Source organism: Puma concolor, chromosome B2 (genome assembly GCF_028749965.1).
Source record: "Puma concolor isolate L17-30 chromosome B2, mPumCon1.1.hap2, whole genome shotgun sequence".
Taxonomy (NCBI): domain Eukaryota; kingdom Metazoa; phylum Chordata; class Mammalia; order Carnivora; family Felidae; genus Puma; species Puma concolor.
The window spans coordinates 35,224,653-35,241,239 of record NC_141671.1 but is presented as its reverse complement, the minus strand read 5'-3'; the positions used below and the strand labels follow the sequence as shown (position 1 = coordinate 35,241,239).

The following is a 16,587-nucleotide window of genomic DNA, read 5'->3' as shown; positions in this document are numbered from 1 at the left end:
TTTGAGAGAGACAGAGAGACAGAGTGTGACGAGGGGAGGGGCAGAGAGAGAGCGAGACACAGGATCTGAAGCAGGCTCCAGGCTCTGAGCTGTCAGCACAGAACCCGAAGCAGGGCTCACACTCACCAACCGGGAGATCGTGACCTGAGCTGAAGTCGGTCACTTACCCGACTGAGCCACCCAGGCGCCCCTCTGGTGTAACTTTCAAGAGCCAGTGATCACTGTCACCTTCCCTTTTCCTTCTCTAGGAGTTGTAGATACACAGTGAAGATCCACCCTCAGCCTTGGCCACAGAGAGAAGAGGATTTGGAAGAGACACCTGTCCCTCTATCGCCCCAGCTGTAGGCATGTAGTAGGAATAAGAAATAACCTTGTCAGGGCACCTGGGTGGCTCAGTTGGTTAAGCCTCCAACTCTCGGTTTCAGCTCAGGTCATGATCTCACGGTTCATGAGTTCAAGCCTCACGCCGGGCTCTGTGCTGCCAGTGTGGAGCCTGCTTAGGATTCTTCCTCTCTCTCTCTCTCCCTCTCATTCTGTGCCAATGAATAAATAAATTAAAAAAAAAAAAAAAGCTTTGTCATTTTTAAGCCACTAAAATTTGGAGGCTGTTTGTTACTGTGGCACAGCCTGGCCTGTGCTGAGTAAGCCCATGCAATACTGTCTCCTGCTGATTATCTTTGGCCTCTGTCCCCGAGACGTGCCTTCTCCCTAAAACTCCCTTAAAGCACTGGCTCCACATTCAAATTTTAAAAGCAGCAGGGGCAGAAGGGATCTGTCCCCTAAGCAGAGAAGTGGGGACGTGTTCTGGGAGATGCACCCATGCTTTGCCATGCTCCGTGTAGCAATCAGGCCGGCTGAAATCCCCACCCCAGCCCCTGGAAGGCCCTAAACAGAAACTGCTCCTCACGCTTTTCTCCCATAGTCATTTATTGGCTCTCCTTAATTTTATTCCCCGCTATTAAAGTAGGAACGGCTGGGCTGGCAGACGGAGGGCCGGACTCCCACATCCTGGGAGCACTGCAGGCTGACTATGACCTTGCAGGCCTGGATCTGAACCTCCTCCTCAGGGTGGATGACCAGAGCGAGCAGCCGGTCTGCCAGTCGTGACTCATCCCCAAAAAGAGCTTCGTGCAGCGACTGTTCATTGTAATGCCACTTGACGGCACGGTAGTGGGGTGAATTCCGGCCCTCACTTAGCCGCTCGGCAAACACCAGGACCTCAAACAGCAGACTCCCTGGCTGTGTGGACTGAAACAGGTTCAGGAAGTTGGCATGCACCTGTGACGGGAGCGGAGCGACAATGGCAAAGAAATCCAAGACAAGTTCTAAAGTTCTTCCATCTTCCTATTGCCTCAGCTCCCCAGTACCTAAGCTTCAGATTCAACTGAATAGGATTTTTGTAGTTTTCCTTTCATTATCATTCTCTAACACAATAGCAATGTGGTCATAAAACATGAGAGATATGATCATAACATTGATTCTGGGAAATCTGTTGAGTCAAATATTAACGCTTATCATGTGGTTAATTTTTATAAATATTTTTATTTTGGGGTGCCTGGGTGGCTCAGTTGGTTGAGCATCTGACTTCGGCTCAGGTCTTGATCTCGTGGTTGGTGAGTTCAAGCCCCACATCAGACTTGCTGCTGTCAGCTCAAAGCCCACTTTGGATTCTCTGTCCTCCCCTCTCTCCCTGCCCATCCCCTGCTCATGTTCTTTCTGTCTCACATTTTTAAAAAATAATATTTTTTTTTTGTGAGAGAGAGAGGCAGAGGGGTAGAAGGAGAGAGAGAGACAGAGAAAATCTTTTTTTTTTTTTAATTTTTTGAACGTTTATTCATTTTTGAGAGACAGAGCATGAGCGGGGGAGGGGCAGAGAGAGAGGAAGACACAGAATCAGAAGCAGGCTCCAGGCTCTGAGCCATCAGCACAGAGCGCCACACGGGGCTCAAACTCACAAACTGTGAGATCATGCCCTGAGCGGAAATCAGACACTCAACCGACTGAGCCACCCAGGGCACCCCAGGGAGAAAATCTTAAGCAGGCTCATGCCCACCACTAAGCCCAATATGGGGCTCAATCCCATGACCCGGGGTCATGACCTGAGCCAAAATCAAGAGTTGGACGCCTAACCAACTGAGCCACCCAGGTGCCCCAATTTTTAAAAATATGTTGTGTGTTTGACATGAATGTGCATTTACTAATTGTGAAGTGTTCTTTACAATTGTAGGTGTGTCTAGTGGCTCAAGCTTATTTAAGTTATTCACAGCAAATATACCCTTACTAGTTTTCGGTTTTTATCTATTAATTGCTGAAAAAATAATTAAAATCTCCCAAATCTTCCATTGTGGTGGAAATGTGTCAGTTTTTTCCTTAGAATGATTCAGCCGTGAGAAGGAAGAAAATCCTACCATCTGTGACAACATGGATGAACTTTGAGGACATTATGCTAAGTAAGATAAGCCAGACAGAGAAAAACAAATACTGCATGGTATCACTTATTGGTGGAAACTTAAAAAAAAAAAAAAAAGTCACACTCGGAAACAGAGAATAGAAAAATGGTTGCCAGGGGCTGGCAGTGTAGAAGAAATAGGGAGACATTGGTACAAGGATATAAACTTTCGGCTATACGATAAATAAGGTCTGAGGATCTGATGTAAAACATGGTGATTAGAGTTAATAACACTGTATCATATAATCAAAATTTGCTAAGAGAGTAGAACTTAAATGTTCTCACACACACAAAAGGTAAATATGTGAAGTGATAGATATGTTTGCTAATCAACTAGATAATGAGAATCCTTTCACAATGTATTATCTATATTATATCAAATCACCACTATGTACACTTTAAGTATCTTACAATTTTATCTGTCCATTATACCTCACTAAAACTGAAGAAAGAGGAAAAAATGTTTTCCTTGTAATTTTATCAAGTTTTTGCCATATAATTTTTTTTTAATTTTCTTTAATGTTTATTATTTTGAGAGAGAGACACACACACACAATGCAAGTGGGGGAGGGGAAGAGAGAAAGGGAGACACAGAACCCAAAGCAGACTCCAGGGTCTGAGCTGTCAGCACAGAGCTGGACGCGGGGCTGGAACTCACAAACAATGAGATCATGACCTAAGCCGAAGTAGCACGCTTAACCGACCGAACCACCCAGGCGCACCTTGCCATATAAATTTTGAGGTTATGTTATTAGGTTCATATAAGTTAAGAGTTACTTTATCCTTCTGACCTAATTATTATGTAGTGACCCTGTCTATTCCTAATAATGGTTTTTGTTATAAATAACTCTTCTCTAATATGAAAATACCTACATTGTCTTTTGTTTTGTCACCTGGATTCCTGGCTCTCAGAGTTCAGAAAGCCCTTTAAAGGAGAATCCTCCTCCTAACAAAATGAATTCTATTCTATTGGGAGAATGGAAGAGGGGATGTTTTTCAACATATCTCGTGCAAAGGCATGAAGAGAAACAAGACGATCTTGTTAGGGCTAAGTCTGCCTGGGGAATCCGTGATTCTTCCTTCCCCAATATCTGAGTTGGTATCCGTCAACCCTTCTTCAGTTCCTTTCTCACCTGGCAGTTGAGAATATCATAGACAAGGTCGTTCTTCTGTGCCAGGTAGCTCAGCAATCGAATGGCTTGCACCTGAATAAAAGAAAGAGCAAAACATGAGAAGGCAAATTACTCTGGGCCCGAGCAGGGAATGCACAAATCTCTGTTCCTCCCTCTAGGTGCTGGTGCAGGGCTGGTCAGGAGTGGCAGGGCCTGGGCCACGGTCCTCAGGCACCTGTGCCAGGATATAGTCCGACTGCAGGATCTCCATCAAGGCAGGCATCACCCGTCTCAGCTGTGGATGCACATAGTCAGGCAGTGGGAGGTTGTTGAGGAGTCTGAGGCCTGAAATGTGCAGCTCCGAATCCCAGATGCTGGCGATCAGTTCCAGGACCTTGATGGAGTGTTCCTGGGGGGTGGGGGTGGGGGGAGAAGGATCTGCTTTTATGTGGTGATCCCCAACACTGTCCCAGCCTCTGCCTTCACTCTTCCCTGCCCCACCCATGATGCCTGAGCCAAACCCAGTAGACAATTCCCTCTAACTTACACTCTTGTTATTTGACCTCTTAGGCCACTCCTACCTCCTTTCTCCCCTTGGCTTCTCGTCCACAGAAGTCTTTCCTGGTTCTTAGGCCTAACCTTTTCTTCTCTATCTTCATCTCTCCCTTAGTGATATCATCCAGACTCACAGTGTTAAATACAATTGATGCTGATGCCTTTCAGCTTTCTGTCTCCAACCCAGACCTCTCCCTGAACTCCAGATTCATACATTCAGGTCCCAATTCTACCTCAACCCAGAATGCTTTTTAGAGTATTTTATTATTTTTGAGAGAGAGAGCATGAGCAGGAGAGAAGGGCAGAGAGGGAGGGGGAGAGAGAGAGAGAGAGAGAAAGAGAGAGAGAGAGAGAATATCTTGACCCTGGGATCATGACCTGAGCCAAAATCAAGAGTTAGACATTTAACCAGCTGAGCCACCCAGGCATACCACAACCACCCCCATATATATATATATATATATATATATATATATATATATATATATATATATATATATATATAATTTATTGTCAAATTGGTTTCCATACAACACCCAGTGCTCATCCCAACAAGTGCCCGCCTCAATGCCCATCACCCACTTTCCTCTCTCCCCCACCTCCATCAACCCTCAGTTTGTTCTCAGTAGTCTCTTATGGTTTGCCTCCTTCCCTCTCTGTAACTTTTTTTCCCCCTTCCCCTCCCCCACGGTCTTCTGTTAAGTTTTTCAGGGTCCACATGTGAGTGAAAACATATGGTATCTGTCTTTCTCTGTCTGATTTGTTTCACTTAGCATAATACCCTCCAGTTCCATCCACGTTGCTACAAAAGGCCAGATTTCATTCTTTCTCATTGCCAAGTAGTATTCCATTGTATATATAAACCACATCTTCTTTATCCATTCGTCAGTCGGTGGACATTTAGGCTCTTTCCATAATTTGGCTATTGTTGAGAGTGCTGCTATAAACATTGGGGTACAAGTGCCCCTATGCATCAGTACTCCTGTATCCCTTGGGTAAATTCCTAGCAGTGCTATTGCTGGGTCATAGGGTAGATCTATTTTTAATTTTTTGAGGAACTTCCACACTGTTTTCCAGAGTGGCTGCACCAGTCTGCATTCCCACCAACAGTGCAAGAGGGTTCCCATTTCTCCACATCCTCTCCAGCATCTAGTCTCCTGATTTGTTCATTTTAGCCACTCTGACCGACGTGAACCACCCCCATTTTTAACGATTTTATTTTTTATTTATTTTTGGGACAGAGAGAGACAGAGCATGAACGGGGGAGGGGCAGAGAGAGAGGGAGACACAGAATCAGAAACAGGCTCCAGGCTCCGAGCCATCAGCCCAGAGCCTGACGCGGGGCTCGAACTCACGGACCGCGAGATCGTGACCTGGCTGAAGTCGGACGCTTAACCGACTGCGCCACCCAGGTGCCCCACGATTTTATTTTTTAAGTGATCTCTACACCCAATGTGAGGCGCGAACTCACAATGCCGAGATCAAGAGTCACATGCTCTGCCAACCTAGCCAGCCAGGCGTCCCTTGCCAGAATGCTTAATAGACCTTTCAAAGTTAACATGTATGCAGTCCCCAAACCTGTTTCTTCCACCATCTTCCCTGTCTCTGCTGTTGGTTACATCCCCCTTCCAATTACTCGGGTCAAAAATCTTTAAAGTGGTCCTCTTTAACTACTGTGCTTTGTTTTTCTTCACACCACTTTTTCCAATCCTTCAGAAAAATCCTGTTGGCTCTACCTTCTAAATCTATCAACAGTTAAGCTGCTTCTCACCGTCTCCTCTCTACCACCCTGTTCCAAGCCACCATGATTTCTCACTTGGATTTCTGCAAGAGCCTCCTGTCTCCCTGCTTCCATCCTCGCCCCCTGCCTCTATTTTCAGAATAGCAGACGTGTTAGACACGTCACTCTTCGGCTCAAGTCCCTAGTTCGTTCAGGGTAAGAGCTGAAGTCCTTATAGTGGCTTGCAAGGTCCCATATGCTCTGCCCCTCTCCCCCCCTCCACCCCCCACTATTTCTTTGACCTCATCACCTATTCTCCTTGGCTCCCATGGTTGCCATCACAATGGTCTCTTAGCCATTCCTTCAGCATGCCAGATACACACTTATCTTGTTTTTGTGCAGGCTGTTTCCTCTACTTAGAATGCTCTCCCTCCAGGTAGTCATAGCTCCCTCTCTTACCTCCTTGAAGACCTTTCGCTAATGCCGCCTTCTCCGTGAGGTCTTCCCTGACCACCCCCTTCTTTAAGACTGCAACCACTCCCGTCCCAGCCCTGCTTATCTCCCATCTTTATTCCATTCCCCACAGCACTGCACATGCAACATACTTATTTTTAAACTTTTAATTTCCAAATAACTATACATTTTCAGCAAGTTCCAAAAAGAGCCCGGAGAGGTCCTGTGTGCTTGTCACCCCGTTTCCCTCAATGGTCACACCTTACATAACTATACACGATACCAAAATGGGGAAATGGGTGTTGGCACAAAGTGTGTCTGGTGCTGTGTCATTTTATCACGTGTGTAGATTCACGTAACCACCACTGCTCTCAACGGATTATGCCATCAGTGGTGTCCCATCACCACAAAGATCTTCCTCCTGGGACTCCATTACGGTCACATTTGCCCCTTCCCACCCAAAGCGGCCCAACTACTAATCTGTTTTCTATCTCTACAATTTTTTCACTTTGAGAATGTTACATACATTGAATCACACTTTGGGACCTTCTGAGATTGGTTTCTCACCCAGTGTGATGCCCTTGAGATCCAAGTTGTGGTGTGTGTCAAGACTTCACTCCTTTGTGTTTCCAACTAGCGTTCCATGGCGTGGATTACCAGTTTGTCTAACCATCTATCCATTGAGAGACATTTTGCTTGTTTCTAGCTTTTAACTATTACAGGAAAAGTGGCAACGAATAAGATCGTGTACAGGTTTTTGTGCAGACAGAAGTTTTCATTTCTCTAGGATAAATGCCTAAGAGTGCAATTGCTGGGTTGTGTGGTAAACATATAATTCATTTTTTCAAAAAAAAAAAACCCTGCCAAACTATTTTCCAGAATGGCTGCTGTACCATTTCACATTCCCATCAGCAACGCACAAGAGATCCAGTCTCTCTCCGCCTTCGCCAGCATCTGGTACTGTCACAAATTTTGAGTTTAGAACACTTAATAGGTGTGTCGTGATAGGTCACCGCAGCGTTAAGTACGTTTCCCTCAGGTCTACCGATTTTAAGCATCTTTTCATGTGCTTCTTTGCAATTCATAGATCTTCTTCAGTGCAATATCGCCACGTCTTTTGCCCATCTTCTACTTAGATTTTTTTAAATAGTGAGTTTTGAGAGCTCTTTATATGATCTAGATAGGAGTCCTTTGTCAGCTATGTGCTTTGCAAATGTTTCCTCCCTGCCTGCAGCTTGTCTTTTCATCCTCTTAACAGGGTTCTTCACGGGGCGCCTGGGTGGCGCAGTCGGTTAAGCGTCCGACTTCAGCCAGGTCACGATCTCGCGGTTCATGAGTTCGAGCCCCGCGACGGGCTCTGGGCTGATGGCTCAGAGCCTGGAGCCTGTTTCCGATTCTGTGTCTCCCTCCCTCTCTGCCCCTCCCCCATTCATGCTCTGTCTCTCTCTGTCCCAAAAATAAATAAACGTTGAAAAAAAAACAAAAAACAGGGTTCTTCACAAAGCAAATGCTTTTAGTTTTGATGAAGTCCAATGTATCGATTTTTTCTTATAGATCATGCTTTTGGTGTTATTTCTATTTCTATGAACCCTTCATCAAGCTCTAAGTCCCAAAGATTTTCTCCTTTGAAACTGTATAGGAAGTTCCCATACCTGCTTCCTTACCACCCTTCTTTATTTTTCTCCGTTGCACTTGTTACGTGAAATATACCATAGATTTCCCTAATTTGTGTATTGCCTGCCTTGCCCTGCTGGAATAGAAGCTTCCACTGGGACCGAGATCTTTCCTGTGCTGCTCACTGTTGTGTCTCCAGTGCTTAAACACAAAGTACTTCATATACATTTGTTGAATGAATAAAGGGATCTTGACTTCCAAGACGTAAGATGCTTGGACTGAGAGGTATTACCAAGGACTGAGAATCCCACAAGCTGTACTTTTGTGAGCCATGTAAGAGGGAGGCAAGAATCCTGGAGTGAGGGTCACAGCATTCCCACTGGTACCTGCCTCTCCCTGCCCCAACTCCTTGTTGTCCACTAAGAGCTGAAGGACAGATAAGAGCACATCTGGTGTGGTGTTTCAGGCAAAGGGAACAGCCGGTGCAAGGGCCAGGGAGCAGAAGAGCATGAAACATACAATGTGAATGCCTGGGGCTGGGGCAAGGAAGTGAAGGACTGTGATCTTTATGCTAAGAGCTTTAAGGAAGACCAAGCAGGGGGTTGAGGGGACCAGATCCCTCTGGAAAGGGTGGTCTAACTTAGGGAACAGGGGCAAGCTCCATTTTGGACATGCTGAGCTAGAGGGCCACTAGGATGTCTAAGTGGAGCAGCTGGCCATGGGTCTGGAGGTCAAGGGAGTCCCCAGGCTACGGACAGAGATGCAGGAAAGTGCATCCAGATGAAACCTGATCGGCTGCTTTTACTCCGAGAATAGGGATCAGGTCCTCAGGATACGATGGGGAAAGTGTTGCCCAGACCAGCTGCGTCAGAATCTTCTGGGGGGCTTGTGAAAAACATAGCTCCCCAGCTCAGCTAGACTCTCTAGGTGTGGGGTCCTGAAATCTTCAATGTTAAACAGCTCTGCAGGCAATTGATATGTCTGAGAATTACAGACTTAGGGAAACTGAGAGAGCTGAGGGATAAAGCAGAGGCAGCCAGCAAGTGGAGACCTAGAGACCTTCCCCCCAACCCCCCCCCCAATTTTTTCTTCCTTCCTTTCTTTTTAAGTAGCCTCCATGCTTAATATGGGGCTTGAACTCATGACCTCAAGATCAAGCATGGTCTACTGACTGAGCCAGCCAAGTGCCCCTCCTCAAAAAAGTTTGATGCAAAAAATTTAAAGTGTGAAAATACCAAGTTTTGGCGGGGAGAATATAATGCAACTGGAATATTCATGCAGAGCCAGTACAGGCTGTAAATTAATACAACCCTTTTTGAAAAGTTGGGCATACCCTTTCATCCAGCCATCCCACGCCTGCATACATACATATCCTAGAGAAAGTCTCCTATATCCTCAAGGGAGATGTATACAAGAATGCTCATGGCACAATGTAGAAACAATTTAAGTGCCTACCCATGGGCAAATGGATAAATACAATCGCAGGATGTTCATGAACTAGAGTACTATACAGCAGTAGAAAACAAGGAAACAGAGCTACCCACACCAATAAAGATGAATCTTCCAGTGCTGAGGGGAAGGCAAACCACAGAATACAAACTGCACACTTCCAGATATGTTGAAGCTTAAAAACATCCCAAATTACATTTTGCCTATTATTAACTACCTCGCGTTGTCAGAATGATACCCGAATATATGGTAAAACTATAAAGAAATCAAGGAACAGACGCACAAAATGGAGGAAATAATTGCCTCCGGTTGGGATTGTGGGGGAGGGGAGCAACTGGAGCATCTAAGCTGTTGGTCATGTTAGATTTCTTAGCCTGGGTTTTGGTTACGTGTGTTTTGTTTATAGTTCTTTCTACCGTACACATATAAAATATTTGTAAGTTTTCTATATTTATTTTTAATTAGGAGAGATCACTTGCTAGAGAGAAATTTGGAGGTCAAGGAAGAAAGGTTCTTTGTTACGGGATGGTGTTTTTTTAGGATTGGAAGGATTAGAGCATGTTGAATTAATGGGAAGGAGTTGAGGGGGGGGCATATCAGACAAAGAGTCTAATTAAGGAAAGAAGTCCTCAAAGAAGGGGATGGGATCCAGTACTGAGACTAACATTGGCCACAGACAGGAAGAAAGCCATTTTCCCATGGCATCAGTGAGAAAGCAGGAAAGGATGGGTGTGAAAACAGGTAAGCCTGGGGACGTGTGGTGGCTTGTATTTTCTCTATATGGTAGTAGTGAAGGCATCAGTGGCCCAGCCACCAGCATCAGACCAACACAGCAGAGGGTGGGTGATATGACAGATCTGGTCTTTGTCCCTGGTTCTAGGCACAGAGCTCCTAAAATCCTTGCATTTGACTGATAGAATGATGTTTTGCTTTTCATAGTAAGTTCTTCTGCATTACCCCGGAGTTTATGTCAAGCAGGTGACTCTTGTGGATGATAGATAGCTTCCAGATGGGGATGCTGGTGGCCAGAAAGGCCAAGCCATGATTAAGGGGGTTGAAGAAGGGAGGGGTTAGTGATTGAGTTCAATCACAAATGGCCAATGATTAATCAATCGCACCTACATAATGAAACCTCCACACATACCCCTAAACAGGGCTCGGAGAACTTCCAGGTTGGTGGACACATCAAGGTGCCAGGAGGGTGGCTCACCTAGAGAAGACATGGAAACACTGCACCCTTCCCCCCGCCATACTTTGCTCTATGCATCTCCTCCATCTGGCTCCTCCTCAGTTTATAATTAACTGGTAAATGTAAGTAAAGTGTTTTCCTGAGTTCTGTGAGTCTTCCTAGTGAATTCTCAAACCAGAGGAGGAAGTCCAAATTTATAGCTAAGTGTACTGGCACTTGTGACTGGCATGTGACGTGGGAGGCAGTCTCGTGGGGCTGAATCCCTTATCTGTGGGGTCTGCACTAACTCCAGGTAGACAGTGTCAGAATGCAGTTGCATCATAGGACACCCCATTGGTGTTGTCGGATGGGATGGTATCAGAAAGAACCTTGGGGCTTTCTGCTAGTTGGGACTCAGAGATACTCCTAGCACCCTAGTTCAGTTTCAGCCTGATATTCAAAGGCTTTTATGATCCTGCCAGGAATCTGACCACCATTTTCTCACTTGATTACAAGGAAAATCGGACCCCAAAACTTCCAGAGCATGACCATTTATTTACCCCATGCCTATTAAAGAACCCACGGTCTGTGGACAGCCTGTGTGCTCCACCCCACCGCTTGCTTTTGCTCACCTGGACTTTAAGCCTGAATTTTCTGATGCCAGAGAAAGCTTTAAGTGTGTTCAGAGCTTGGATTTTGACACTGTTGTCCTTGTCATCCAGCATGGAGCCCACCAATGCGATGTCATCAGTAGTACAAGCAGAGGCCTAGAGTGTGCCAAGAGAGACAGAAGAGGCAGGAGAAGCAGGTGTCCTGGGCCCACAGCCCCCCATGTTACCAAGGCCCCTCAGCACGACCCCTCCCGCCAGCAGCCAGAGAGACAGGTCTCAGGACACAGTCTGTCCAGCCAAGGGGGCAGGGATCGGCCGTAGCCCCCGGGGGCCGGGCTGGTTGGGAGGGACTTCCTGCTTCCTTTCCCTCACCTCGGCCTCCAGCAAGTACACACAGCGCGTGATACTGTGCAGGATCATGCTCTTGGCGTACTCATCCTGTTTGCACTCCAGAGAGTTGAGGAGCCTCCGGAGCTCACCTGAGTCCCGCCCGTGCCGCTCTCGCTCGATTGCCAGGCCTAGAGAGCCACCCCAGCCAGGTTCAGGCTGGGGACTCAGGAGTGGTCAGAGAATGGGGTTGGGAAGTGGGGGAGAGGGAGGTGGGGACAAGACTGTCTTGCTTTTTCTGAAGAGAGGCCTTCTTGCTACATGCAGGACCGCCACAGACAGCTGAGCTGTGCACCGGGGCACTTCGTCTAATGATGTATCGTTTGTATCCTAAATGTCATAGTTTTGTGTTTACTATAACAATTTCCTGGCATATGGCAGTCATATGTGGTATTTCATTATAATCAGTATATGGCAACGATATTCCAACAGATGGCAATCAAAAAGTCTGGCAGAAGGGTGCCTTTTTCTACTCGGCACAAAGTTGTCCTACGGACCAGTGGAGGTTCTGGGCATGTAGGTGCCCCAACCGTTCCCTTAGGAAGAACTGCTGATGCCAAGTTTCCAAGCAGTGGCATCCTGGGGGCTAGAGTGAGTGTCAAATTCGGAGACCTGCCAGAGGAGTCCTGGAGAGCCATCTACTTCCTGGGGACTCTGAGCTAGCATCTCTAGGGCGGGTTTGAGGAAGATGGAGGAGAGAAAGAGGAAGGAGAGAGGAGCTTGGAGGAGTCACCTTTGGGCCCTCCCACACTGGAGGCCTCGGGAGCAGGTGCCTCCTGGGGCAGAGCCCTCTCCCCAGGGCCCGGACACTCACGGGCGATGCAGATTGGTGAGGTGGTGCAGAGGGGCGGTTGGCATTTTATGCCAGCCTTGATGGCCTTGTAGAGCAGGTAGATGAACCCAGCACCTGTGGCCAAGCCCACTACACCCTTGCGGATGTGCAGTTGCCCCAGGCACTGGGGGATGCTCATGCCCATGTCTTCAGCGCTGCCTTGCTCCCAGGTGGGAGCTAGGCCCAAGGCACCTGGCAAGGGCCTTCTGGAACCAGAACTCTGGCAGGGCCGGGAACCAGGGTACCAGAATCAGAACCTGGGCAACAAAGGAAACTGGGGAAACAGGATGGAGGGTGGTGATCGGGAAACAAGATGGCCAGAGGCGCTTGGAAGGAGAGAAGTTTCAGCTTCTGAGGCTGTAGGAAATGAAGCTCGAGACTCTAAGGGAATAAAAATTCTGGGGGCAGGAAGGTCCTTCACGTCCCCTTTTCTTTAGGAGAGCCAGGATGGCTGGGCCCCGGTAGGCAGCTCTAGAGTCTGGCTTTCCTCCATTAGAGGGCAGCAGAGGCCCAATTTCTGGGCTTGTTCCTTGGGAAGTTTCTGGGAGGGGCGTCGGGTGTGCCCAACTGGCAACCCTGTTCCCTCACTCCTTGGCCTCTCATCTTTGATTTCTTCACCATGGATTGACTGCTGGGCATCTGGGTGTTTCTGCAGGCAGGGCCCCCTTCCATCAAGGGGAGCACTTTGTAAAGTTTCACGGTCTTGAGGCAAACTCACCTTCCAGCAACTGTAGTTCCCCCTGTAGTGGGTAGTAATTACCTGTCTGGCCAAAAGCTCTTGAGGGCAGCTCTCTCGGCATCTGCAACATCTGACAGAGTCCTGTACTTAGGAGGGGCTCAAATCATGACTTCTGTCAAACAGTGTCAAAATCATGACTTCTGTCAACAGTGTCAAAATCCAACCCAGAGTGAGCAAGAATCTGGTTACATAGGCACTCCAGGCCCAACCGGTGTGACCCTGGAGGAGGACGAGATTGCCCATGTCTGGGTCTCAGTTTGTGCACTTGCAACCTGAGAGGATCCAGATTTACCATTCTATAACTCCAGGATTAAAACTTGGGTAGGTGTGTGCCTTTAAATGATGGGGGTCTAAGGGGTGGCTGGGTGGCTCAGTCGGTTGAGCATCCGACTCTTGATTTCAGCTCAGGCCATGGTCTTGCAGTCTGTGGGTTTGAGCCCTGCATCGGGCTCTGGGCTGACAGTGTGGAGCCTGCTTGGGATTCTCTCTCTCACTCCCTCTCTCTCTCCCTGCCCCTCCCCTGCTCATGTGCACATACTCTCTCAAAGAAACTTAAAAATAAATAAACGATGGGGGCCTAAATCTGGGAGAACCACAACCCAGTGCCCTGCCCCACCCCTACACAGTGAGATGAGGCTTGAGGCCTCCTGTGGAGAAAATGCCACCATCCCAGAAAATGAGAGTTCGACTTTGGAGGACTTGGTCTCCACCAATAGGATATGGCAGGTGAGACTAGACCCTTCCCTCTTTCTCCCCTTTCCCTGCTTGTCCCCTCTGGCCTTGCCTCCTAGTACAAACCAGGGAAGTGACAAACCCCAAGCCAGGCTCAGGCCCAGAGCCAGCACTGGGCACCATTGTACCAGAAGAGGGCTTCACCTGCCTGGGTTTAAGCTCCTGTTAGAAGGGTCTAGGTCCTGGGCTACACCTGGACTTGAAGGATGTGAGGAAATAGGAAAGTAGCATCCCCAAGGAGGCTGCAGCCAGCCGGGCCCGTCCACTCAGAGCCTTCACGTCGCACACTCTGGGCTACAGGCAACACTCCTAGGTGGTCATTCTCTTCCTTTCCTCTCTTCTGTCCTCGGCCCTCCTCAAGGGTCATTCCTACCCAAGCACTCTACCCAAGTCACCCAAGGTGGGTGACTACATGGACTCTGTGATGAGGGGTGACAGAGGCCCCTGGAGGCCTCCCTGCTGCCATGGAACCACCTGTCATGCCCCATGGACTCCAGGCAGGAAATGGCTGCCTGATGGGACTGCTTTAGGTTCTAAGGCTACCCTGGTGGATTTCAGGGTAGATCCTTCAGAACAAGGTTGCGGCCCTTCTCTGGGGTAGAAACCAGGGCTACTGGCCTCTCTAGTCTGGGGGCTTGACTCTGCAACCCTCACTTCCTACGTAAATGCAGCGCCCACCTGCTCTTTAAAGAAAAAAAAAAAAAAAGCATCCTCTTTTGGCTTTAACCCAACTCCTTCCTGCTACACCTAAAGCACACTTCTCTTGGTTCTGCTCTCAGATGATACACAGGGACCAAGAGGCAGAGGCCATGCCCAGAGTGACATTCTCACTAGTCCACAGCACCGTGAAAAAAAAAAATTACAGAGGAACGTCCATTTGTTGGTGTAAAGTCAATGACTGTCCTTTCTTGGGAATGACTGCTTTTGATTCAGAGGAGGTCTTTCTTATTTTGAGAATTAAAATGCGCTTGCTTTTACGAAATGATAGTGATAATAGATGGTAGTTGTGTTGTGAGTGTTCTTAGGGTGCATAAGTTCAAGATGCAACTTTGTAGGAACTTGGCTTTTGTTTTCTTATTTTGCTTTCTGTCAAATCCAGACAGAGGAGTCTGAGATCCCAGATACGCACAACCAGCCCCAAGTTTCTTTCCTATCCTGACCAAGGCAAAACACGCGGGCTGACCTAGCACACACCTCTCTGCCATCTGCACTGGCTTTCTACTCTCAAAGCTGATGTTCCCATCATGGTAGGTGCAACTTAGTTTAGTGAAGGAGAGTGTGGGCTCGAGCCAGACCACCAGGGTTCAAAACCAGTTTGGCCACTGACTTAGCTTTGCGCTCTCTTTGTACCCCACTTTCCCCACCTGGAAAATGGTAATAATAATGTCTGCCTCTTGGGATGGTTTGTGAGGATTAAATCCTTGAAACAGTGCCCAGGGCCCATCAAATGTCAACTACAATTACTATTATAAGCAGGTTTCACCTGGACAAAAACGTTGGGTGTGGGAAGGCAGTGGGCACACAGATGGTGGGTCTCAGTGATACCTGAAAGACATTCACCTCCACCCGCCCCACCCCTCTTCTTCAGGCTAATCAATCTCAACTCCCCTGACCCATTTAATTGCCTTGAACAACTCTGGAGCCTCTTTGAAGCCCCCCAAAATACTTAAACCAGGAGGGCTCTTTCCCCCAGCCCATTCCCCACCTACGAAACCCCAACCTATGAAGCCCTGGTAATGAGTGTTTCAACCGAGTTAATTTAAAAAGCCTATTACGCTATTGGCGGCCTACTGTGCAAGACACAGTGCTAGGTCTTTATGGCGGGGGACACTGGAGGGGACCAGCGCTTGTATGCACAGGAGAAACTAAGGGGAAATTAGCCTACTGTATATTGGAACGTTCACTGGAGTCCGATGGGCTTGGATTTGGGCAAATCCCATAATCTGAGCCTGTGTTTCCTCCTCCGGAATATGGGTTTACTGACACCTACCAACTACCAGGAAGTGCTGTTGTCAGAACTGAATGACAGAATTTATGTTGCGACCCTTGGTGAGCAGGGGGCAATCCATACGTGCGAGCTCCTCCAGGCAGAAAGCCAGAAAGTGGAGAGACGAAAGGCAGGGGGTGCGGCCCGTGCCCTGCCGTGGACCCCACGCTTTCCGAGACCGTCCCCTCCCCAGCTGGCTCTTACCCAGGCCCAGGAACCAGATTCGGGGGCCTCTCTGTAGCTCGTTACTCCAGCGGAAGCCGGGGGACATGGAGAAACGCGGCGAAAGCACTGAGATTGGCGCCCCCAGAGGAGGAGGGCCGGGTGGGGGGCGGAGGCCGAGCCTTTCCCCGCCCCGGGCCTCCCCGCTTAGCTCCCCCCCTCCCCGGACTACCTCCTCCCCAGGCGCGCATCCGGCGACGGGCACAGGATGTTCTTTCGCTCCCGTCCCCCCCCCCCGCCCCCCCGCCGCCCCCGCTCTCACTTTCCCTTCGCTCCCTTCCCCCACTCCCGCCGCGCCCGGCGCCGGCACCTTGTTTAACCCCTGCTCTCCCGCGCTCCGCGGCGCTCGGGCGCCCCGGGGGCTCCCACCCTTCCCGCCTACCCCCCAGGACGCGGAGCGCGCTCGAGGGCTGCCCGGGAAGGGGCGGGCCGGCCCGCGTTCTCGGGATCCATTGGCCCGCCAGGGGTGAAGGAGTGGGAAGGGATCCCAGAGGCCGAAGCCGGCATTCTCCAGACCCCCGCCAGTTCACCGGCGCCGGGCGGGCTGGGGGTGGGGC

The 16,587-nt window shown here is 48.7% G+C and overlaps 1 protein-coding gene across 3 annotated transcripts; it reads right to left on the bottom strand.

The window, feature by feature from the left end:
• Positions 1 to 903: 903 nt before the first annotated feature.
• On the bottom strand, positions 904 to 16,244 carry ARMC12 (armadillo repeat containing 12). Of its 3 annotated transcripts, XM_086706681.1 has the most exons (7): positions 16,013 to 16,244; positions 12,252 to 13,159; positions 11,504 to 11,649; positions 11,153 to 11,287; positions 3,797 to 3,970; positions 3,583 to 3,654; positions 904 to 1,278 (listed from the first exon to the last, which is right to left on the bottom strand). In XM_086706681.1, the coding sequence occupies exons 2-7, from the start codon at positions 12,493 to 12,495 to the stop codon at positions 946 to 948; spliced, it is 1,104 nt and encodes a 367-aa protein (XP_086562807.1). In that variant the 5' UTR covers positions 12,496 to 13,159; positions 16,013 to 16,244; the 3' UTR covers positions 904 to 945. The 3 variants fall into 3 exon arrangements, with proteins under 3 accessions (XP_086562807.1, XP_025781531.1, XP_025781532.1); XM_025925746.2 differs by having other exon boundaries at positions 12,252 to 16,244; XM_025925747.2 differs by having other exon boundaries at positions 12,333 to 16,242.
• Positions 16,245 to 16,587: the final 343 nt, after the last annotated feature.